The 25,962-nt window shown below is 40.3% G+C and overlaps 2 protein-coding genes across 19 annotated transcripts in view; one reads left to right on the forward strand and one right to left on the reverse strand.

Annotated features, from left to right (window-relative positions):
- Positions 1-21,080, reverse strand: part of PWWP2A (PWWP domain containing 2A) — a 32,316-nt gene extending 11,236 nt beyond the window's left edge. For 2 of the 5 annotated variants that reach the window (XM_075056759.1, XM_075056758.1), the window contains exons 1-2: positions 20,374-21,080; positions 6,624-7,591 (exon numbers count right to left, since the gene is read on the reverse strand). In XM_075056759.1, the coding sequence (XP_074912860.1) occupies positions 6,624-7,591; positions 20,374-21,068 (1,663 nt within the window). In that variant the 5' untranslated portion in view covers positions 21,069-21,080. Of the gene's footprint in view, positions 1-4,754; positions 7,592-20,373 lie in introns of those variants that run through there. The other 3 variants (XM_075056756.1, XM_075056757.1, XM_075056755.1) reach the window with 2 other exon arrangements.
- Positions 21,081-21,136: 56 nt separating this feature from the next.
- Positions 21,137-25,962, forward strand: part of FABP6 (fatty acid binding protein 6) — a 46,329-nt gene continuing 41,503 nt past the window's right edge. For 4 of the 14 annotated variants that reach the window (XM_075056772.1, XM_075056771.1, XM_075056769.1 and 1 more), the window contains exons 1-3: positions 21,504-21,642; positions 21,954-22,030; positions 23,122-23,209. Coding sequence is in view for 7 of the 14 variants with exons in the window: in XM_075056766.1 (XP_074912867.1) it covers positions 23,179-23,209 (31 nt within the window). In the remaining 7 variants the exon portion in view is untranslated. Of the gene's footprint in view, positions 21,305-21,364; positions 21,411-21,501; positions 21,659-21,953; positions 22,031-22,353; positions 22,431-23,121; positions 23,210-25,962 lie in introns of those variants that run through there. The other 10 variants (XM_075056773.1, XM_075056776.1, XM_075056765.1 and 7 more) reach the window with 8 other exon arrangements.

Consider the following 25,962-nt stretch of genomic DNA (forward strand, 5'->3'; position numbering starts at 1 on the left):
AGCCCTGGTCTTACCAATGACGTTAATTTTTCACACTGCTGCTTATTCAACTTCACGCCAAGAACACCGATTGCTTTTTCTTGAGGGAAAAAAATGGAGCCAGAGATATGAGTTTCCTTCAACAATCGGTACCTGGCACTAAGCTTGCCAGTGCTGCCGCAGGGAGTTATTCCCAACTGCCGCATCTGGTAGCAACAACAAAAGCGTGCAGGGAAAAACCATGATAGCAAGCCAGTTACCAAACCACTATCTCCACAGCCATGCCTGGGAACTGCTATTTTGCCTTGTGTTCACAGAAGGGTAGTTGTGTCACAGTTTAATTTAAGAAAAATTTCATAAATTAATCTAAATTACAGTCTTGATTGGTATACACATCCCAGGTACTACAGAAGAAAGACTGAAATGTATGAGTAAACCATAGGGTTCTATTAGGATCTAACAATTAAAAGCCAATAATCAGAGCTATTTCTGACTTAAGGAAGAATCACTGCTGTTCGACAAGAGTTTTGTAAAACGCCATCTAAATTACCATAAACAGTTCTTGCCACTGATGTCAGAGAAAGATGAGTTCAAACTAGAACAGGTGCACAGAAATGCCAGTAAGACGAGCAGGGAATAGAAAAGCCATCTTACAAGGGGATCTTATTTTATCTAGTTAAATGGCCACACTCTATAAATACACTAACAGGATGACACCATAGGAGGGAACTATTTAAACTAAAATACAAAGTTGTCACAAAAACCAGTAGTTGAGGTAGTTTAAATGTTGAATAGGAACTTGTCATCATAATTGTTAAGGACATGTATCAAAACAGAGGTTCTTCCCATTACAGATTAAGGATAATTTGAAGCTGAATACTTACATCCACATCTCAGAAGCTTGGATCTAACAGATCTTTAGATAGCTTGACAGCTACTACAAAAGTTTTCAATGCTACAGGCCTCTCTACCTGTCCTGATGTTAAACGTGAATGATCTCCGATCACTACAGTCATGTCAGAAGAAGCTTTAAGAAGTTAGTTGTGCAAAACCTCTGCCATTAATACTTTATTTGATTTATAGGGATAATTTTACTGTATTGTTGCAAGCATAGCCTGTCTATATCCCCAAAATGTATGCTACTATATCCTATCCTAAAAAAACAAAGACACACACACTTAATGTAAGCACAGATTAAACTGACATAATCCTGTAGCAAGTCATTCCATTTCCACAAGCATGAAGTAGATGCTGGATGAATTTCAAACAGTTGACTGTGGGACAATGACATATGTTTCACCAAAATTCTCCTATAAGCTCTCTAAAACAGGAGAGCACTAGTCCCTTTTACTGAACTTGCAGACTAACATATTATTCTCAAAAAGCCAACTCATAGTTCTCCTTCCAGTATCACATCTAGCTCAATACACCAAGTTCCTCTCTTTTCCTTCAGGTTCCCTATGACCTCTCTATTTATACCCTTAAAAAGTAAACTGAAAATAAGAACAGAAAGCACCTCAGCCTTTAACCATTATAAACTCTGTACTGTAAGATCACTTTCAAGTTTGTTTTTAAATAGCATACCTACACTTCCACCAAATGGCTTATGACAAAAAATACTGTCATCTTAACTGCCCTTTTAATCATAAGCTCACTCTACTTACCTTCCAGTTCACAGTCTTTATCTACAAGTTAGTATAGTGATCCCATTGCATTGACTGAATTTGCTTATTCCCATAGGCATTTATTAGAATACAATTATAAAGAGGAGATGAACTGAAATAGCCTTTCACTGATTGTCAGCCTCCTCCTTTCCAGAATTCTTTAGCCAAGAAGGCAGCTCTATTTTTTTCCACTGTACTTCGCAGAACATGCGTGAGGACAGATGATAATACTACTGAGGACTAGCTACCAAGGTTTTCCAAAATTCACGTTCCTGTTCTACTCTGGCAACTTTAGCAAGAGCTTATAGGAGACATGAATGAATATCAGTTTCAGGACTTAAGAGAGTTAACTAGAAACAAACCTAAGGCTAGCAATGCAAAAAGCAACTTTTACCCCTTCCTCAATTCCACTGATGAGTGATTTTGTAAACCTAATGCATTTAGAAACTACTTAAAAAAAAAAAAAAGTATTTTACAACATGCTGAAAGAAATAAGTCTTCTCAGCCTTGCACAGTTGACCCAAATTATCCCCACTAAACACAACCCTCCTGGTGAGGTGGCTGTCAGTTATGTATGTTTGAAACTAAAGATAGCACTGTCTAAAAGAAAATACCATAATCAGAGATGATTATCTCATTTAAGTGTTGACATAAAATTTAAACTCTGATTAAAAAAATAACAAATATTTGTTCAATTTCCCATAGAACTCTACTTCAGAAACATACAAGCATTTCACAGTTGCTTCTAGCTTCACTCATGAAGCAATCACACCTTCAAACACTCCCGTTAAAGAAAATCCTTATAAGTTTTGGAATAACTACTCTCTCCCAAAACATTTTAACTGAAGCTAAAGATCTCCAAAGGAGAAGTAGGCTTGTACTAGAAACTCATCGCCACCTGTCACATTTTCCCCCCTAAATTGAAAGGCCATACATATTCAACAACTACACTGAGGAATTTTATTAATTCAAAAAGACAGAATTTGCAATTTATTATATTAAGCTGATAGAAAACTAACACTCTTTCTACTGATGTTTGTCTTCTCAAGACACAGGCTGCCTGCAACAGTTGCACAGCTTAATTACACACAGGCACTATCCTGGCACTGTACAGGCGTGCGCCTGTCACGAGTTATTTGATAAGTCATTTAAATTGTCAAGTTAACTCAGAGATGGTAGATGTGTACCCAACTGCAAGAACAATAATCCACACTCAAAGTGTATGCATTGCTGGGAGCAGACAGGCACATAAAAGTGTGGAGGGTTTTTTGCAGTTTATAGCTAAAACAGTACTCAGCTTCATCTAAGTCTTCAAAGCTGATCTACATACTCAGCTTCATCTAAGTCTTCAAAGCTGATCTACACGCAGCAACCATGCTGCCATAACCAAGGTTACTTACTGTAACTAGACTTTACATTAAGCCCAACATTTTCTCCACTGCAAATCTTGTTATATCTAGAGTGTTAGCTACTTCAGAGGGAAAGGAAAATCATGGACGAGTAGGAATAAGATATTTTCAACCTAATGTAACATGGCATTGAAAAAAAAAAAAAGTAGTCTATTTGTTTTGAGACCTGGTAAGTCTGAAGTGATAATGCACATTCACTGTAAAACTTCGGAAAGACTTCTTAAAAGACTGATCAACTACAAATCAAGACTAAGAATCTTTAAATGCCTTTCATAAACAGTTCTTTTGAACATAAAACAATCTAACAAAACCCCTCTAATACTTGTTGCTCTCCCATCTCACCAGTGAACACCCGAGCAAACTTTGGCCTTAGTACTATTCTAACTTTATATAAATTAATAGAAAAAAGTACAAAGCTTCCAGGTCTTTTAAGGAAAAATTAACAGTGTAAATATTGATTTCACCACTACTTGGCTCAGAACAACTAACTTACAGCCAGTTCGCTTGAGCTTCTAAACCTCAACGAACTAGTGTAGACATCTAAACCACATTGTATGGGTTCTTGACTTCAAAAAGCAGTCTGCTTTAATAACAAAGTACGGCTTATTTACTTAAATAGAGTAACTGTTTCTGTTTGCAGGAAAGAATACATAGAAGTGAAACAGGATTATTTTTTTTTCCAAAAAAAATTATTTTTTTTTTTTTTTTACACTATGAATTTTATTGTGTGTTTATCACATTCAAAAAGCATTGACCAGTGAGGTTTTTCGGTAACTGTTAGAATGCCAAGGTAAAGCTGGTATGTTTGGAAGCTTAATTAGCACCTAACAGAGATGACCGTAAGCTTGAGGAAAATTTGAATGGCCATGTATTTGACACTTTGGACTTCCAGTAGTTTTGTGGGTACAACAGAATAATTTAAAAAGGGAAAAAGAAACTGAATGCTTTGGAAAGACCAGACAGTATCATGAACATATGAAATTTAACCTTAAGTTAAAAAGATTTTAAGGGTTTGACGATTAAATCCTTACCCCCATTTTCATGTCTGTTTAAAATCTAATTTCAGTCTAAGCTTAAATTTTTACTTCTGTCATGATTGCCTACATGGGCAATTATGGAAAAAACAGGATGAAAACTGCTTTAGGATGAACGCTGATAGATTCTTCACAAGGCATTGCAAGGCTGAAACAGGAGTGGGTTGGAGAAGAGACAGTAATTCACATGGTCAAATAAGGACCAAAACTAAAAGAAAAAAAAAAAAAAATGTAGTCAGTTGCATGAAAATGCCCCAACATTGAGCAAAAGACATGCAAGAAAAGACGAAGTAGCAGTGGAGAGTGGGTCTGATTAGGTTTTGATAGATGGGAGAAAACTGAAAACATTTCCCCACTGTATAAGTGACATTATCCACAGTCTTTATTCAAATATATGGAACAAAATCTAATTAAGGGAGAAATTTGATAAACTTTACAGAAAGCCCTCTACAGAGCTAGTTTTGAAACAAAAGGGACAGATAATTGCTTAATCTCAAAATTAAGACTGAAGTATACCAATAATACCTTACATCAAGCAGTTATCTTTAAGAATGTGTGAAAAAGGACAATTTACTTTTTAAAAGGGTGTCCTCTAAATACGGCATACATATAAAGTACTCTAACATCCTGGATTTTTTCAAAGCTTTTTGAGAAACACACACAAATAATTCAGATTTAGTCAATTTTATTTACAGTTTGTTTTTTTACATTTCAGAGCATTACACAATTACATATTCTCATTTTCTGACCTGCAAACAGATACCTTAAACGGAAATATTAAAAAAAAAAAATGAAGTTAGATACATCCAAAATGCAACAATTACACATCTGACAATTCACAAAGTGTAATTTACTAGGACGTATCCTAAGAATTTAGGAACAACCAGTCAGGAGAAAATCTGACCAATTTCAGCAATCAATTATTTACACATTCAAAACAAAGCCTCTCTTAATTTAAACCTCCAGGCAAATGGCCTGAAAGATTTCTTCAGGAAGAAAGACCAGAAGTTATGATTCACACCTATGCAGCATTAACAGCCCTTGATCCCAAATACTGAGCAACTTCTCAGCTTTGTCTTAGAGCTACAGGCATCCCTCTCAGCTTCTCAACCCTGAAGTGTTATATTTGTGCCCCCATGTGCATAGAAAGGCTGAGTGTTTTAAGTGGTCACTATGATAAAACCCCATTTAATCTGGTCTTTAAGTTACATGAATTCTTCCTTAAAAATTTCAGCAAGTCTTCTAATGCCATTTAAACTGGCCTATGTGGGTTGGAGCATGCCTCCTTAAGATGTTTAAGCATGCTTTGAACCAATCTGCACTGGCCAGACTAAATACATTAGAGACTATTTAAAATAATCTTTAAAGACCATTTAGACAAGGCTTACATTTCTACACTTCCCTGATGGGCCACCAAAAAAAAAAAAAAAAAAAAGTCACAGCTACTACTTTCATCCCTTGTGTTAACCCTTTGCCACACAGCAACTAGTTATATACTGGGTAGAAACTACTAAAAAATTCCCTGCAAATAAGCTGCCTTTCAGCTGAGGCTATGGCTCCTATGCATTGGGTGTTTGAGGAGTTTTATTCTTTAAAAAAAATGCTCACTTGAAAAATACTGAAGTTCTCACTTTAGGCTAATTTTGATTGCGTGTTCAATTTGTTTAACTGTCAAGAAACCGCTACAAATGGAACAACTTTAGTATAAAAAGAGCAGTCAACCGAGTGCAACTTCTGACTTGGCAAGTCCTTCATGGTAGTTCTCTAACTAGGCTATGAATTTTGTGGAGCCTCCAGATTTCTTGCCTACCTTACTTTCCATGTTCACGTTTCAAACTGTGTCAGCAGGGCCCGAACTTCGGGAGTCAGCTGCTTAGCAGCCTTAGCTGCCTCTGTGACGGCCTTGCGGTAAAGACCCTTTCTCTTCTTATTAAAGCGCAACTGGAAGCTTTCTAAAAAGGGGGATAGTTGTGCAAGAGCAAGAAAAGATGTTGTTGTGGAGCCAAACCATGAGATACGAGCCTCCTGTCGAACTAAAAGGCCATTATCTTTCCGGCTCACAGTTATGGAAAGAATACGGGCTGGCCACCAAGGGAAGCCATAAATCTTGGCCCAAACAATGTCCCCTACACATACGGTCCTGCCATCTGGTGTGACACATTTAGAGACGTTTTTGGAAAAGACTTCCGTTTTCAAGGAATTACTGAGCTTTTTCTCTTCCTTTGAAGAGGAGGAGGAGGAAGAAGGTGCATGCATGCTGCCTGGAGGAAAATCAAAGCTTTCAGTAGAGCTACACTCAGAGTTGGTAGATTTCAAATCATCTGTGCTATCACTACTACAAACTGATGCACTGGAAGAGTCAGATTTCTTTTGATTAAGGGTCATGTAAACCGTTATATTGCTTTTGCTGCCTCTCTTGCCCAATGTCTGGTGTTCATCCTGATCAACAGTTACATGCACTTCACTTGTGTCCTGAACCTCACTGCTGGCCTCTTCAGGGCCTTCTGAGGGGCTCTGATTTTCTGAAGGGGCCTCACCTGCTGAGCGGGTGGAGGAGCAGCGAGACTGGGGCTTAGTTGCCATCTTGCCACTCCGTATTTTCTCAAGTCCTGTCTTGAGAGAAGAGTCATTTTCTTCATTCCGATACCTTTGTGGCTTTAAACGCAATCGGGGTGGAAGGGAACCTGAGCTGGTGTTCTGAAGACGCCGTGTGAAGTGGACCTTTGAATGTGCATTTTTGGAAGAGGAGGTTGCACTCTGCTTCTTTTGTGCCTTTTCTTTGGCCATTTTCAAGACTTCCCGAGCTTTTGCATGATCCATGTTTTTGCTCTGGAGAACTTTTTTTGTATTTAACTGCGCTTTTGAAGTATTTGCTTGTGCGGAAACTTTAACTACTCTGCTTCTGCTGTGGGCAATATTTGAAACCTTGACCACAGCATTCCTTTTCTGGCTTTCATTTTGGCTTTTTCCATCCACTTTATGGTCAGTCTTAAGTTTTTTATTCACAGTAGTCACACTCTCATTTCTTCGTTTCTTATTATCCTCATATTTTGAAGAGTCACTTGCATTGCCACCTTTTTTTATTTCTTTTTTTTCTGCAACAACACTGTTTTTGCACTTGTCACATAAGACCTGCCGAGGTCGTAGTTTGATAGCATTCATGATAGAAGTGGGTTCCTCCCTGTACATTTTACGCTTGGGCCGCTTAATTTTCCGGGGTGGAGGCTGAGGTATTGACTGGTTATATGTGTCCCTGATAAACAACGGAGGAGGATATGGTGCTCCCTCATGAAAGAGAGGAGGTGGTTTAGAAGTCCATAGGCTTTTAGCTATGCTAGGTTCTGATGGCTGCGTGAGAGAAGAGTCATCAGGGACTGCAGCATTAGATTCACACTTCACCTGTGCCTCATCTTGGAATGGTTTACTTTGGAGCTGCATGGCTTCAGGTTTATCCTTGTATTCCCTTTTAGGAAATATGGTCACAGGGATGCCATGGGGTCCAAACCTTAAAAGAGAGAAAAAAAAAATAAAGGTTTTGAGGGATCTTTTGCTGCATTTCTTAAAAAGCATATGAAAGCCTGTCTACATTATATAGCCACCATTTGAAAGACATGAGTCTCAGGAAAATTAAAGCTTCATATCTAGCTTTATGGTAAGCTTGGAAAAAGCAGGAAACCAAAACCAAGTCAGCAGAGAACATGAAATACATAACTTTGCTTATTGGTTTCTCTTGCATCAACAAGATGCCCTAAAAATGTAACGAAAAAGTGTAACCTACAGACAGAAAAGAATTAACTTTGTACTTTTAGAAAATGCTTATAAACAAGTAAATTACACACTCATCCCATCAACTCCAAATCTACCCAAGATTAATTTCCATACTAAGTCAACTTATGTGAAGAAGGCATCTTCAGCAACTTTTACAAAATTCTTCCATTTTTAGCGTACCACAAAAGGCCAAATATGTTCCAGATTTAATCAAGGCAAATACAGACTGCATAAATACTTGCATTGAACAGAGCACGCCATCATTCTTCATCCACAAAAGATTAGCACCTGATCATCATATGCATTACAGCTCAAAACTTGCTAGCCTAAGAGTTTCTTCCAGCAAAACTACCCTTACTTCACCACAGTACAAACCGTTCCTCCATGTTTTGCAAGCAAACAATATTTTAAACCTTTGCCTACTTTTCTCCAGACAGCTCTAGATCTCTGCTGCCCTATTTGACCCACACAGGAGTTCTCACCGCCCTGATCAGCTCTGAGAGAAGAGAATGAAAAATCCCAGTATGACTTAAGCATTAGCTCAACTTTCCTATAGTAAGTAGCATGTTGCCTAACAGGTAACCAATACTTTCTGCAAAGGGTTGTGCCAAGGGAAACATTTTATCAGTTTGCAAGGCATTATGCTTGCCTTCTCCTGTGTGGAAATCAAATGATAAATACATTCATTTACAACAATGTATCTTTCAATGCCCAGAACAGGGCAGGAGGGATTATAAAAGCTTGTTTAACCTTCCTCCTGTTCCACTCCACAATCTACCAGCTGAGCTACCAGCCTCACAGAGCTGTCGCCAAGCTGTTCACTGCTCTTGAGCTCTGCCTGACTCCACCTCTCATACACGCACTAGTGTTTGGCTTATATTAGTTAGTATTTTAATAGTTTGACCTTAATGCAGTAACAATGATAGACAAGGTTGCAATTCAAATACCAAATCATCCATTTTGAATCACTAAACAAACACCATTATGTTTATCCCACACCTGACAGGAGAATGAAGTAATTACCCAAGATTTGTCCTCAGGTTAACACTAGTTCATGTTGCACTGCAGCTGCTCAACTGCAACATCCTCTTAACTGATTGAACTCAAGTTTATTTACAATCTATGGTTGCCTGTCAACAGAAGATAAATGCTGAATACTGGTCTGTTTTCCATTCACACTCCTGCAAGAAACATGCAGTTTATACAAGTGCCTATGTGCTGGCTTTATTTCTTCAAAATTGGTTTTGAAAAAACATCATCACATGTGTTAGAAGATTCTTTACACTGTCACCAACAAATGCCGTCACTTGTTTGTCCTTTTGCTTATCGGTTAATCCTCTTTTTACACTTAAAAGTTGCAATTGAGGCAAACAATCCATCCAAGATTAAATTATCCATCCAGTTTGCACTTCATTACAAATGGAGAACAGAAACAGCAAACAACCTACGCAAGGTTACAGAAATGAGCAGCATAACTAAATGCAGTCTACTGCACTAGTGAAGGCTACAGTGAATTATAAACATTTAGCAGCTGATGCAGACATTTTTCCAGCTTACAGTCTGGCATTAAACCACAAGGAACTCACTCATAACTAGGTTTTAAGTTCCCTAAAGTCCCAGAAGTCCACCACATGTAAAGAAGTTGCTTTTCCACAAACACTCTTTCTTCCACCAAAGATGATGACTAAGTTATACAATTCCAAGGGCTTTAAAAGAAACTATCAGCTGATAATAATTAAATTAGCAGTATTTTCAGTGTTACTTGCAGCAAGAACTTCAGCTTCTTTAAGAGCAGTAGGATCCAGATCCCATCTTTCACCACCTAACAAAGATTACAGGATTTGGGAAAAAGTTAATGTAGTATAAGAGCTGAGAACAAGACAGGGCAAGATCCCTGCTGTGCAAATTTCAATACCAGACAAACACCACAGAAGTAGATAGAACTAGACAGCAGTGCAATATCAAATGGGCAAAACCCATGCAGAAGAACACTTACAACTCTTTTTACTGTCTCAGGAACTGCATTTCCTAGCCCCTCACAAGACATTTCCATAGTCCAATACACAAGCCTTTTTTCTAGAAGACATTTATGCTGACTCCGTCTTAGGAAATTAAGCATTACTAGCAGTGACCAGGGAAGAAGTGGATGAAAAGGACTGCAAGGAGATTCTCCAGAAGGATCCCATTTAAGTACTTCATCTCTCTTTTCCTAGATTTTTGTTCTACTGCCTCACAAGCAAAATCAGCACAATTAGCACTCCAAACACATAAAAAAGCCTAACGGAAAGCTCAGCATATGACTGATACCATGAAGGCACTGAAGATTAATACTGCACTTTAGACTATCTTTTTCTTCAAGCATCTGCATAATACACTACTAGGCCAAACAGCTGAAGAACAGGACAACTTAAGTGGAATTTTTATCCAAGATGCAAACCTGCTTTAGTAAGACAAAAAACCAATCCAGACTGAATCTCTGAAGCTAGAGTCTGTCTCACAAAAAGTACCATTTTAACAAGTGAACTAGAATCTCCTGTCCCCGTCTACCTAAAAATTAATGAATTGTACAATTAGAGAACATTCACAGATATCGTCTGGTGCCAGTTACATAAGAACAAATGAAGACACTATTCCTGTAAGTGATATGTCAATACATAAAGACATGACTAGTCAAGACATAGTCCACCTGAAGTACAAGATAAATCTGGTAAGTCCAGAGACTGAATATTACTTCCAACAGCTGAGTGTGTTGTACCTTCTTTGGCCTCATCCAATAGCAGGTTGCATCCATAAACATTCAGTTTTTAGATGATCTTTGTTTCCTCCTTGGTGAATGAAGTTCTCCAACTATGCAACTTGGAAGAATGATACGAAAATTAAGAACAGAGAACAATGGCAGAAAAACTTAGGAATGAAACAGTAAAAGACACGGGAGAGAATGAAAACAAAGAACAAGGTAAGAAGAAAGCGAAGACAAAACAAAGAATGGCCTATTTTTCTTAAGAGAAGCAGAACGAAGATGTGATCTTAACAAACCTATTCAAGACAAAGCATGACACAGCATCTAATTAGTTCAACTGCAAACACAAGTATTTATTGCATATACTAGAATTTGAAGCCCTATTTTCATACATCTAGTTGGTGAACATTGAAGACAAGTGCTTCTCAGACAATCACAATAATTTTTTTATACCAACTACACGTTTGAAATAGCTAGGAGTGCCATGTGTATGTAGGTTAGACATAAAAATTGCAAGAGCTAGCATTTGGTTCATCTACTACAGAGATGAAGAAGGACTAAAAGGCTACCGTATAAAAAAAGGTTAAAAAATCCAAGCAGCACAACTCAGTCGTATCACAATATTTACTGATCCACACATCAGTCAATGACTGGGCAGTAGAAGATCACCTCTTAAAAAAAACAAAACCCAACAAAAAAACAACCAAAAAAACACATTTCAGTTATGCTACATCAGTGAGACCACCTACATATTTCGTTTGTCACATGTTGCATGTTTAAGTACTATAAGGAACTGCCTTGTCTTTATTCTAACAAACTACATTATTTTCTTATATTTCTTATATAATCCGAAGTATCACCTGTTCCTACTATAATATTACTTTCCTCCAGAAAAGGCTGCTCTTGGAAAGACATACTCCAATTACTGTTTGCTTAAAAAGAAAAAAACCAACCCATTTGTGCCTAAGTTCCAGCTGTTCATTGTACAGCCCACTCATGCATAACATAATATAGTTCTACCTCAGACTATCTCTTGAAGGAATAAAAGGGTTCGTTGATGTGGGATCTAAAATTTAAGTGTTAGGAAAACCAAAGTAAGAAATAGGCATTTCAACCTAATTTAAGGCAGTTCTGTAAAGCAGTGCACTGCTGCTTCATACTTATTCAAAATTAGAACCAGTTTTCCATGTTGCCAGGTTCTTCTTCTGTATAGGTGTCCTGGCTCTTTTTTGCTTTGGAAAAGCACTTCTAAAAGAGAAGATGGTTGAGAGTCATCCTAAGAAACTTATCTCCAAGAAGTTTTACAAATAACAGAGCAATCAGTAGGATCTGCTATCATCATATTTCTGCTATACATATCACTTCAATATACATATGCATTAAAGACATAAATAGCAACAGGAATATCAGGAACTATATTTAAACAAGAGACTAATGGGGTAGATGAGATCAATTCTAGCAGTCCAGCGATCTTTACACTGAGAAGAGCTTTCAGTTGACTAGGGTACACAGAGACAGAACTATGACAAAAACAGTCAGGTTTTATTTCCACAGTTTGTCAACTGCAAGTTAATGAATAGGTAGCCATGGCATCTTTTGTCATTATGTAAAAGCTAGTTTGGCTATCAAACCTAGAAGCCTGTCACTTAAAGCCATATAGATTTGTATTACAGATATGTAAACTTAAGTACTTCAAGCAAAGTAAAACCACTTTTTTTCAAATCTAAATTCTCTAGCAGAATTACCACAATGAATATATATTACTATTCAATTTGTATGCAAAACACAGTGCAGTTAAAGAGTATTTTTAAAAAAATAATCATGACATAAGGAACAAATCCCATTTAAATTCATAACTGTATGTACATAAACATCTAAACAATACATCCTGGGGCAAAGCGTTTTTATGTTACTACATAAAGTCTTAAGCTCTCATCTTTAGCCTCCAATGTCTAACTTTTACTTCTCTATTAAAAGAAACAAAACCGAAAAAGCACCTTGTTCTGCCAAGTGCCAAAGGAGAGAACCCACTGAACTGGTTCAGAAGTATTTCACATTTGTCTGCAAACACACTGAATTAAAGTCAAAGCACAGTAACTTCCAGAGTTGTGATGTTAGATCAAGTCTGTTGTAAATGAGTACAATCAAAACTCATCTTCACCACTAAGTCAGACTACAGTAATCTCTGATTACCTTTTTATGCATTGCTATTGTACTCAGTATCATTCTTAGTGTTTTGCAAAAGCCAAGACAAGCAACAACTGAAGCAATTTTTATTGCACGCATAAAAGTTCAAAGACTCTGAATGCTGGGAGTATAATAATATGCTGAAATAACGAAGAGCTAAGTATATATATACATTTCATGCATGTATCTAAACTGAGGGTTTAAATTATAATATTCAATGTAATATACAATTAGATCATAGCTATTTGAACACAAAGTATTTCAGAACACTCAAAATAACCCGTATTCAAAACACAGATTATGCAATAACCTATTTTTAATATACGATTTACTTGGTGTGATAAAGCACGATATGGAACACATTGCTTTAAGCAGCAGGCACCTTACTGAAAAAAGCATACGCAGAAGCCAAATTATCAACTCAGTGGTTTACTCGCCTCCTGAGCAAGGTAACACAGGCTGGGCTAAATAGACTAGAAAATGTGTATTTCACTTAGAGCTCTAAAAACACAGTAAAGGACTGCAGTGTAAGTGACTCTCTGGAAAGAACACATCATCAGGAATAGATCTTGCCACACCATCACAAACTTGCAGCACCAAGAAAAATTTGGTTAAATATATCACAGTTCAAATTAAGTAATGTGTGACAATCCACCTCTAAGCAAACTAGTAGGAAGCTTACAAACTTGGAGACTTTTACTATTCAATGTTAAGCTTAGTGTTTTTCAAGCAGGTACACTTGCCTGAAATCCAAGCTCTTATTTCTGGCACACTTTCAAGGCAGAGGAAAAACTAGAGCAGAGTATGTATAGAATTGAGGTTGAAAGAGTATCTCAAAAAAGCTGGTTAGAAGTATCCAAGGCAGCAGCTGATTTTAGTTATTCCTAACCACTGTCACCTAGGTCTCCTACTGCAATCACTACCCAAGTGGAAACCAACTAAAGGCTACCAAACAATAGGCAAATATACCAAAGACTGTATTAGCTCACGGTACACCTCTGAAGGAAGTTAGAAGCCCTTTGAAACACTTCAACTTCCAGGAAACTGAATCACAGAAGTCCATGTAGTCAGGCTGCTGATGCAGACTTTGAAGAACTATCCACTGTAGAGACAGAAGAATCCCTAAGTTGATAAGCCTGAAGAGTATGCAAGGGGGTCCCCTAATCACTGCTTTCCCCCCACAGAAGTGGGAAGGTACCCCTCACCTTTTCATTGGAAAGGATTTACAAGTGAATTCACAGAATTTCCTTCAGTTTTCTGTAACTTGGAGTTCTATCAAGGATATAAAAGTAAACTTTAAAAGATACAATGCTTTAAGTTAGGGTTCCCGCTAACCACCACAATTTTACTGGCATGCTTATAAAGCTGAAGGTCTGTTTAAACTGAAATTATCTTTTAATTTTTACATCTGTTAGCATTATTAGTTTTAAGTGTGAGTTGCATTTTAAAGTAGATGTTTTGCTGATATATCTGGAAGTGTTACACAGCTGCAAAACTTTATGATTATGATAGAATACCTTGAATATACACTTCAAGATCATCCACATACCAGTCAGACCCAAGACAAATGGAAGAGAATGATACCATTTATTAATGGGTGAAGTTTAAGCCAATTCAGTGTCAGGATGGACAAGATTCATCAGTCCCATAACAGTGTAAAGAAAAATATTATTTAAAGCATACTGAAAATTTCACCTCCACCTTGTCTCTCAACACTTCAAGCCAAGTCATGCTACTCTTAGAAAGCAATGGCAACCCATGCTGTTGGAATACAGAAAAGCATTCCATAAGAAGAAAGGACAGTTTATCTGTCTTTTCATCTGTTGCGTCACAGTCCAACAAAGAACAGTAGTAGATTACAGCTGCTTTAGGAAAGGAAAGTTTGAAGCACAATCCACAGATGCCCTATTTACCAGCAAGACTAGGGCTTCCTGGTTTGAGAAAGGGAGAAGTCACACTCCTTGTACTGGCTCAAAATCAGCAGCAGATTGGCAAGAGTTTTCAGTACAAGCAGCAGCTTTAACAGCCTTTATACCTATACTAGCAAAATCCTAAAAGCTCGTCCAGTTTTGTTAGCCGTTTTCACTTTCCAAGTGGAAACAAGTAAGCCTTTCAAAAAGCATTTGATAAGTGACCACAAATAACACTGAATAAAGTTTTGGATGCAGAGAGAGACACAAAAGAAACTATTTTCATATAGAAGCTGAAACATTACAAAATTGTAGAAAAATTTAGGTTGAAAGCAATATCACAAGGTCTTCTGATCCAACCCTGTCCTCTAAGTGAGGCTAAATTTGACACTATACCATTCAAGATAACCTCTGTTAGTCACAAGCAAAGTATATGTGATTAACTTTCTTCACCAAACACCCATCACTCTTATGCTTCCAACGTTCTGGGGATAAAAGCAAGTATCAAAGTGTTATGGCTGTTCCTTAAATGCTAGAATTTCACCAAGCTTCTTTAGGCATCTGAGAAAAAATGGAAGAGAACAGGTGATGAATTGTAGGAACACCTTGCAAACTGAGTGTAAGTTTAAAAAAAAAAAAAAAGAGAAACAAAACACAACCCACACACAACCCTGAGTAACAGACATTTCTTTACTGTTGAGAATATATATCGCAGCACATCAGTACTTCTATAGAACTCAAACCTTCCCCAGACAAGGACAGCCAAATGTTGTCCCTATTTATTAAATGAAGTTATTAGCAAAAGAGAACTTAAGAGCAGGCAGAAACGTGCCACATTTTTTCAAGTAAGACTTCCGCTGTTTCCTTCTTGTGTCAGCAGATCTTGAATTTCTCAGCTTGGGAGTATCTTTCTTCCCCTCCCACCTTTCTTGGCATACATGGTTACAACACACTAGATTCACCCTGCAGAGTTTATACCAACAAAACGTGAGCATACATAGACAGCACATTTCAAGAAATGCTAAATGTAAATGATTTAAAAATCTAACAGATGTTATGAAGACTAAGACAACATGAACTAGAGAATGGATGCAACAGTTCATTATTTATCCTTTTTCTTTTGCAGTAGAAAGTTCAATGAATAAATTGAGAAAAGCGTAGGATTCAAGAGTCACCAAGAAAGCAAGCTGTAACTGAAAACTGCTACTAGGACTATAAGAATTTGAAGCTGCCTATAAAAGTTTATTTTCATCATATAGTTCACGCATACCTTGCTGAGGAAATCTTTCCTTATCTTCCACAACCAAACCCCAATTAAGATATAATTTAAAACATCTGTCTACTAGCAATAAATCTGGCATCTTTTGGCAATCTAAGGCTTTTTAGGTCACAAAACTTTTTGCTCTTCCTTTCCCCCTCAAGAACTACTATGATCACACACAACTCAGAAGAGAAATAGCTTAGAGAAAAAGACAATAGGAAGACATGTGTCCATCACATCTGTATGATCAGAAGGAAAATTTTAGTCAAATGATAAAGCAATAAGAGAAAGTCCAAGTACTGACTGTTGGCAAAACAACAGAACATAAACTTAATCCCCCTCCCTCAATCTTTGGGAAGGGAAAGAAAAAAATTGCAGAAATAATTATCCTCTCTCCAGAGGAGCAAACTAAAACCAGGACTTCTTAATCCTACATTTTAAGATTTACAAATGCTATGCTCATCAGGTATTTCCTTACTGTCTACTTCCTGCAGGTGCAGAGCAAGATTTACACTAATTCTGAGCCAGCAGGTGGCATTAACATTTCATATACCCTAAGCAAACACAGTATTAGTCAAATGCTGGACACAGGCAACCTTACAAGCCCTATTTAAGTCCCATATGCAATGAGTAGTTTTCAATGACCAGTTGTATAATGGCATGGAAAATTAACTACAGTCATGCATGAAGCATTCCACTATCCACTCTGACAAAATAAGACAGGATTGCCTTCTCCTGCCTGCCTGATGTTTGGCTGGATTTCCCGTCTCTCCTATCAGCACAACTCCATCAGGTATACACTGAGGAACTCGCATCAGAACCTTATCCTAGCATGCAATAAGGCACTTAAAAGGTAATGGCAACAGTAGTAATAAAGTTTAACAGTAGGATCACATTTTTAATTTGTGCGATGAGCCTTTAGAGTAACAAAAGTGGGAATATGTCCCTCTTTAAATGATGACTTACTGCATAAGAAATTGATTTGGGACTCAGTAAATGTAGATTCCTATTTTCTGCTGATTTTCAAAACTTCCTGTGCAACTGCTGACAGGTACACGAGAACTGCCATTAGTGCAGGCAGACAAAACACTTCCTTACCTCACATAAATGTAGGAATAAAGTCCACTGAACACTGAGGTGCTTGTGTTCTTGTGTTATAAACTCCAAAATGGACATCCTACTTACAAGGGGTAGGAGAGGAAGAGGAAATCAGATCTTTAATACAAACACCACTGACTTCATATCAAAGTCCACAAGAATAAAATCCGAAGTCAGTGCATCATTTCAACAATGGAAACAGAACTAGGAAAAAATAAAATATACAAAACCAACCAAAAAAACCCTTTAAAACAAGAAACATACGGGGCCATTTTTGCTTTTCTTTCACCTTGAAGTTCAAGTAACTCAGAACACAACTTGAGAAGGCTAAAAAGAGTCCAGTGGACAGGTTTTTTAAAAGGTCATTAAAACTTGCTCTTCTTAGTACCGTACAGAAGCAGCACCTTCATTGCCCTGGAGGGGAAAGCAGAAATTAAGATCCATGAAGGACTAGGAATTATTTTCTTCCAAGTATACGTCGAAAAGAGTATTAGCACATGCAGTGAACACATCAGCCACTTTTCGAAGCTACTGAATGAGTAAATTCTAATATACAATTTCACTTTTATTAAATAAGAACTGGCAGTCTTAAGATACTGATCCCCTTTGCATTTGGAAAGTTTATAAGGCTATTTCCATGCACTTGAATGGGGTAGTGGAGACAGCTTTCAGTAATGACCCACCTTCCATACTAGAAATCCCAGTGTTTTCATGTAATGTATGCTGGAATTTAGGTGGTTTTTATTTAACCCTACCCTTACTCTTTTTTGTTTGGTCCAGTGGAAAAACTTGTTATAGGAATGCCAGTGCCTGCCACAGTGCCACAGATACAGAAGGAAGTTCATGAAAAATGTTAATGTTCTACAAGTCCATGTGCTGCTACACAAAACAAAAATAAACAGATATATAAAAAAAAAGCTGATACCTAAACAGTACTACCACTCAGTCACTTACCACCAAAGTCATAGAGTCTAGAAAAAATTTTAATCTTGGGCATTCCATAACACCTGTTTTCTGATAATGCTTCAATTTCTTACAGGTAGGAAGTTCTTGGACTGTTTCTGGAGTATGCTTACCACTGCATTTCCTGCTCTGAGACATTTCAACACAGACTCCTATTCATCTACAAATATTAACTTGTCACCAGCCAAATATTATAGACCTTATGTCTAGAAAGTCAATTCTTCTTGTCCAAGCACTCCAAAGAGCTTGGCTTTTAGAATTTAAATTTCACCTTCTGGATTCCCATGTAACAAGCACTTCTGAATGAAGTCCAAGATCATATGAACGGAGAGAAAGGAATAAGTGGTTCCACTGCATAAGAATATCTGGGAGTAACAGCACACACAAGCCTTCATGTATCACTTCTCCCCAGTTATTACTGTGAAGACTTGCCCCAGGGCCTGTGCCTAAAAACAGGGGAAATTGAGATGCATGCTTCCACTGAAGCCACAATGCAAAAGAAGCAGACAGTTTGCCTGCTACAGATGACCTTTACTGCAAAGGGCTGCAGTAGATCTGCTGCATGAGAGAAGGGTCTTCAGTGCACAAGAAAACCTCAGGCAAATGAGGGGATGTTTGTGGTCCATGTGTGTTTAGTAAGATATGAAATCTTTCAGAAGTAAGTGAGTAGCTGGTTTTTTCCTTCTTTACACATATAGACCCTAAGAAGTACAGAAGCACATGCTTTGTCACTCTGCTGACCAGGGCAACAATATAATTTTGCTGGTATAACTTCAGACCTACAAAAGAATTGATGTTAATCAGCATTACTAAAGTTGTAAGGCCTTCTGGCCTCTTTGAGGCATTTAATATTTCACACCAGAGGTGAGTACAGTTTACAGATCACATTTTAGGACTTGGCTTTAAAAGACAAATTGATAACTTAGCATTTCAAACCACAACAACTGACAAATTTAAAACTTACTTCCATGACATTATCCAGAACTTAGGTTTCAGAAAAGGCCTTTTGTTTCAAAAACGAACCAAAAAGCTAGGCCCAGGACAAAAGTGCTGGTCCCCAATACCTTTCCTTTTAGAAAGCTTTGACAATATTGACATTACAGGAAGTTATTAAACAGCTACTAATAATGTAAAAGGGAGTGATAAAAGACACATGACCACACATGCAGCTGAAATTTGGGGGGAAAAAAGCACTGCATTTTTTGCATGCCAATTATTTTCAACAACAACCCTGGTTAAATTTCACTTTTCTCTCATGTACTTGCACAGTCCTTATGTCTAGAAAACAAGCACTAAGATGAAGAGGTATCTTCACCTGTAAAAAGCAGTTAGATTGCTTATAAGATATACAGTATCACTGATGACTTCTGGCCTCCCAAGAACCCCTTACTATAGAAAAGCAATGAAAACAGCAAACCCCAAACCTCAGAAGCTGATAAGGCTTTAAGTTATTTTGTGATACGTAACAGTGTCGTTGTCCCCTCCCAAAAAAGGGCATTTAAGAACCATTAAACTTCACCCCATTCATTGCATACAAGGAGCAATCAGTACTAACAACTGTACTTCAGGACTGTAATAGCCTGGCTTGAAAACCATTATTCTGAAAAATAGTACCTAGTGAAAAATAAGGTTACCTAAGCAATGTAAGACACAAACCAAGAGGAAAAACAGATCCCTGGGTCTGTACGTTTGTACAAAGACTGGAATAAATACCAACATCTGTAGCTCAGGTCCTTGTTCCCCGGCAGATACAGATGCTGGAGGCCCGACGTGAATCCCAACCGAGTCAAAAGGATGCGCACATGTGCTCGCCCCTCTCCCGGTTCCCCCATTTTCTCTTTCCCACTCGGGACTACTTTTGTTACGGACAGCACTACAAAACGGGGAGCCGGCCAGCTGCCGCTCACACCCCGCGGGGGAGGCCGGGGGCGGGCGGGGAGCGCGGGGCTGGGTCCCGGGCGGGAGGGGGGGCCCTGCCCGCCCCGCTCCCTCCACCCCCTGCCAGAAGGGTCGAGGAGGAGGACGCCCGTGAGCTGCTGCCTCCGTTCCCCGGGGAGGACGCGGGGGCAGGAGCCGCTTGCCCCCAGGCGGACCCACGGCTCTGGTCACCCCGGTTCGAAGGAGGGGAGGGGAGGCGAGGCTACTGCCGTCGTCCCCCTCGGGCCCTGCCCAGGCCGTTCCCCGCCGCGGGGCGAGCCCACCAGGGTCGGGCTGGGGCCGCCCCCCCTCCCTCGCCCAGGGCAGGAGAGGCGCAGGGCGGCGCGGGCAGGCGGCTCCGGGCGAGCTCGCTGCCCCCGTCACTGCGTTGGGGGGGGGAAGGGGGAGGGGGGGCTCGGGACGGCTCCCCCGTGAGATCTCACCTTTTAGAGAGGTCCATGAGGACCCCAGAAAAAAGCTTCTCTCCCAGCCGGAACGAGACCACCAGGGCGTCCTCGATGATGTGATCCAGGGTGACCCGCACCTCGGAGCCCGGCAGCAGCGGAGCCTCCGCCTCCCCTCCGGCCAGAGCCACGGGCACCGGGGACTTGGGCTCGACAGCGGCGGCATCAGCAGCATCCGGCTCCTCCTCCTCCGGCGGGGACGGCTCCTCCCCGGGCTCGGACTCCGGCTCGGCGGAGCCCCCAGTAGCCGGCGGGCAGGGCTGCGGCTCCTCCTCGGGAAGTTGAGGGTGCCCAGCAGGCGGCAGGCAGGGCTGCGGCTCCTCCTCGGACTCCGGGCTAGGCGCTCCCCGCTGCTCGGCCTGGGGCGAGCCCACCTCCTCTGGGCTGGAGGGCGGCAGCTTCTCCGTCCTCTCGGCTTCCGGCTCCCGAGTCCCGGCCGGGCTCCGGGCGAGCTGCACAGGCGGCGGCTCCTCGGCCTCGCCGGGAGCAACCTTCCCCCCGTCGGCCTCCTCCCCGTCAGGCACCACCGACTCCACGGCCTCGGTGACGGCAGGGAGAGGGTCCGCGCCGGCCTCGCTGCCAGGGATAGGCTCCATCTCAGGCTCAGCTTCGCCAGCCCCCCCATCGCCCGGCACCGCTGCAGTCGCTGCCGCCTCCGCAGCCATGGCCGCCATTTTCTCTGCTGCTTCACCGCCGCCTCCCTCCAGCAGCGGGATCGATAACCACGGCCTTCCCCGCCCGCCTGGGAGGGAGAGCCCGCCCCCTAGGCGCGCGTCCGGCAGCCTATTGGTGGGCGCGGTGCGATTTTCTACTTCTACTGGAGAACGGAGCAGTCCGTCAAGCCCAGCGGGAACTTCTCGTTGGCCAGCGGGGACTTCATTCAATGGAGAGTCAGAAAGAGGAAGAAAGGGTGTGGCTTAGTGCTTTACAGGCCGTTACAGATTAGAGGGGTTGGGCCCCTACGGCTGCTCCGCCATCTCATTGGTGGAAGGAGGAGCCGCTCCCGCGGGAGGCTGGTAATTGGCGGCGCCCAACGTCCGTCGGGGGAGGGGGGGTGCGAGGCAGGAGCCGCGCGGTGGCCGGCATGCGCGCTGCGGGCGGTCGGGAGAGGGCGCGAGGGAAGATGGCGAGGGCAGGAGGGCGGCCCTCAGGGCGGGTTAGCGCGGCCCTGGAGCGGCACCCCCGCGGGGGAGAGGCCGTCTGCCTCCCGGCTTGTACGGCGCCGCGCTCGCCGCCGCGCCTGTGCAGGTGGGGGGTGCTACCGGTCTGTGGCGCTACCTGCCCCCCGTGCTGTGGGGGCGAAGGGGGCCCTTGCTGAGGGGAGGGGGGGTGAGCGGAGAACAGGGGGGTGGGCGGGCGGGTCGCTGGGGAGAGGGAAAACGTGAGGAAGGTAGAGGGCCTGGGGTCTTTTGTGAAGTAAATCAACGCTTTAAAAGGTTAAGTAGCGTGAAGTAGGTGCGTCGGTTAAAGGTGAAAAGCGCAGTGATGGGAGAAAAAGAGTTAACGTTTTCCCTTAAGATGTTCTGAATCTATGCTTTTTCTTCCTGTGGAATGAATAGTTGCTACCATGTAGGTATTTCCCACCGCAACCACCCCCACCACACCACCCCAGCACACCATCACCCCCCACCCCCAGGTAGGCAATCTTGTGTTTCCTAAACAAAAATTAAGGAAAAAGGAAAGCTTTTCGTCTGTTACATGCATGATTTTACATTTGGGGAAACCGAGTCCTCTGTAGAAAGGAGGGATTTGTTAGAAGGAGGGATGGATGAGAAATAAAAGTAGGAGCAACTGGAGGCAGAAAGACAAAAGTGATCTTAAAGCACGAATGGGTTTATTCTTCCTAGTGCTATTATGAGAGATACATTGTTCAGCAACAAATGACATTTTCTGAAAAGTAACAAGTCAAGTCTATAAGATTTTCTTTAAAAATAAAGTATTCCCTTTCTTTCATGTTAGTGACTTATTGGCAGACTTCAAAGTTGCTGCCAACCATATGCTTGCAATAGAAACAGAGCTACACCCCGGGTTGTCAGGTAAAAAACTTATAAACAATGGGCACAAAGAACTAATGAAATTGTTGCAAGAGGCATGAGAAACAATCCTTGTTCAGATTTAAGGCCTGGTACTACACTCACCATTTTTCTCTTGTAGGAAAAGTGAGTTATATGCGGTTAAAGGACTATAGTAATGCAGAGAATTTTTTTTAGTAATAATAAATGAGGACGTGAATAAATAGTCTTCTGTAACAGCAAAAAAGCAATGTATAACTGTATGCAAGTAAAACATGATCTTGCAAGCAAGCGGCTAGCTATAGGATTTTAGTAAGTGATAAAGGCATGATTAACCTACCCTGTTGTCCTGATCATAGTGGTTTGACTTACATAACAGGCATAAAGACTCTTACTTTTGTATCTGATAGTGGTTTACTTTGCATGGTGAACGCTTTTGCATTATTGGTGGTGTAAAGTGTGTAAGGAACATACATATGGGAACATCAGGAAGAACAGCTAGACATTTCTGGAGACAAATCCATTAGAATACACTTAAAAGAATTTACTAAAGATAAAAACTGCTTGCTAAAGATAAAACTGCGTAATAAATTTTTGTATGTTTTATCACTGTATCTGTTAAATCAATGGTTTGGTAGTGTGGGTGGATAGAATAGAATGTGTTTATTGGGGGAAGGAGTAGTAGATACTGAATTACACTTTTTTTTTTTTCCAGCCATGCTTGCAGCTTTGTCAGTCTGTATTACAGAGAAACAGCAGATGGATTCAGCGTATGATCTGTGGCTTAAAAGAAATCAGATTTGGTAAGCTTTTCCAAAACTACCTGCCATTAATATTACTTCCTAAATCATTTTGAAACAATTTTGTTAGACCATATTTGTGAAAGATCTGTATTCCGTATCCTAAGGCCATAATGCTTTGAAAGATGGCAACTGTCTAGGTGCCCCTAAGGCTAAATATGTTCTTTGCCAGAATTCTGGAGAATAATGAGAAGATTTGTGTTGCTACTGAGTTACCTTCATTTCAAAGCTATCCCTGTGCAAGGATTTCCGCTTTAATTCAGATCTGATATTTCAGGTTTTTCTGTATGTTCTACCAAGGAGAATGCAATAGTGACTTGGAAGGTTCACAGAAGTTGCAAATGGTTTGTAAAGAGTTCTCATCTTGAAGAAGCCTAGTATAAAACAAATGGTTGTAGGAGTGGAAGGAGGACTCTGGTGTTCTTTCCTCTCATTATTTTTGTTCTGTGCTATTATGACAACATATGACGTGGAAAATGAAGATTTGATTCCCAGAAACTTTTTACCTTATTCAGATGAGTTCTAGGACAAATCAAAGAAACAAATTAACAAAGATAGCTCATATGTAACACCAGAACTGTTTTTACATTGCTCTCCTACACAACAAATTTCACTGTGCTTGGAGGTACTCCAGCTGTATTTCAACAGTAGACCAAACTATGCTCTACATGCACAGGACTGTTCTGCATGTTGGAGGTATTATCATCTGTTTTAATGCTGTTTTCCTTATTAGTGTCTTACACTAGTAGTAATCTGTTTGTTTGTCCCAAGACTAATATTGTGGGGAAAAGGCATCACATTAGCTAGAAGGGCTGGCAGGGTACAGGGATATGTATTGTCATATATTCTATTCTTTTTTTATTGATTTTATTTATTTATTTATTTTGCTCGGGAGACGTAGTACTATATTGCAAAAGCTTACAAACACTTGCACTCAAGATAGAAGTTTGCAAAAGCAAAGTTGCCAGACAGCTTTCACCCAGGGGAGGTCAGAACTGTTATGGCCCTTACTATAAAACAGCATGGCTCGTGTAGATACTTTGTATGGCTGGTGATTTTAATTGTGCTAGCCGGTCAGTTCAGTTAACCACAGTTCATTTCCCTGGTGCTGCTGTGCCATGGCATAGAAGGATGGCAGTAAATTCCAAGCCTACAAGAAATTACCAACTAATACAAAGAGACTCTCAGCCCTTGAGCTGATGGGACATTAAGATCCAATAGCTCAGCCCAGCAGGCTTTTTGTTATGTTAAGTTCAGACTTATGTAGAGGATGGGCATAAAATGGAAGATTTCCTCTTGCAAAACTTCGACGAGGTTAATGCTTAGTGAAATCCACCTTGCTTTTCAGCAGGTGTTGCTTAGGGCAGACAGTTACCATTAAAATGCTAACTGTCATCTTTTACATCTACTGGAATCCCTAGCAATCCTTATGCTAAGCATAGGAAACAAATCTCGGTGCAAGGCTTGTTAACACTCTGAATTATTTCATTGCAATAACAGAGGAGATTACGTGCTTGACCCAAGCAGTTTAAACTACTAGGGGGTCTTAAAATAGAATGTAAACAGCTCTTTCTCAGTATCATTTGCATGTTGAAAGTGCTATATGTGCTTTTTAAAAGAGGTAAATAAGGACATTTATATACCACTGTAACAGCCAACAGAAATATGATACCGTAGGTAACCCTTAAAAGAAAGTATACTAACAGTAGGCATGTAGATGCAGGATGAAACTTGTAAGTTTAACAAAAAAGCACTTGCTATATTTTTTTTTTTCCAACCCAAATTCCTTTGTTCATCATTTAATTTCTGTTTATTTTAAATCTAGCCTGTAATCTCTTTAGGATAGGGTTTGTCTTTTTGTGGCTGGTTTGCATAGTGATTGGCATAGTTGGGGGTTGGGACCTTGTTTCTATCCTGGAACCTTTAGAAACTGCCAAAATAAAATTAATGGAGTTAATGAACAAATTGTACTAACACACTTTCTGTAGATTAAAACGAGTCTCTATGCGTTCAGCAAGTAGCAGAAAGGACAGAAGTAGAAAGAAAAAAATAAGAATTCAGGAGAGGAACCGGTACAATTGGAGGGAATAAAATGATGAATTTGAAGGCAGAAAAATGCAAAGCTCTATGAAGATGTGTTAACAGCATATTGGCAGGCTGGGTAGCTGCAGAAGTTGTAGTAAGTTTGGGTTCAGTGAGTGAACAGATGTGATGTGGTTGCATGATGCCTGTAAGAAGTAGATACAATTGTATCTGTATGCATGGGTATACAGGGGTGAAAGAATTGTTTCTGCATGTGTAAGCTGGGACGTGATAAGGATCGGGTCTGGCAGACTTGACTGTTTAAAGGCCTGTGCTGCTCAGTATTAGTGATACTGATTTGTTCTGTCATGACCAAAATGTATTATTGCACTGACCTAACTACGAATAGAAAAATCTTGAAGTCTGTGAACAGTCACAGCATGTATGTGTGTTTCAGTTAATAAGTGCATTGGGTTAGGGTGTATATAGTTTAAGATGATGTATAGTGGTAACATCATTCTCCAGGCATGAAGTTCTGTAAAAGTGCACTACCGTGAAAAAGCCAACAGAAAATGCAAGGTTGTAATGGAACAATATACATATAAAGAGTATAACCAGGGTTGCGGTGAAGCCAAAGTGCATAATTGCAGCATATTTACAAATACTCAGCTTCCTTGAAGCTAATTTAGCTACCAGTAACAGTGAAACTGTGATAGCAGTCTCCAGAATGGGCT

Source organism: Buteo buteo, chromosome 24 (genome assembly GCF_964188355.1).
Source record: "Buteo buteo chromosome 24, bButBut1.hap1.1, whole genome shotgun sequence".
Classification (NCBI taxonomy): Eukaryota; Metazoa; Chordata; class Aves; order Accipitriformes; family Accipitridae; genus Buteo; species Buteo buteo.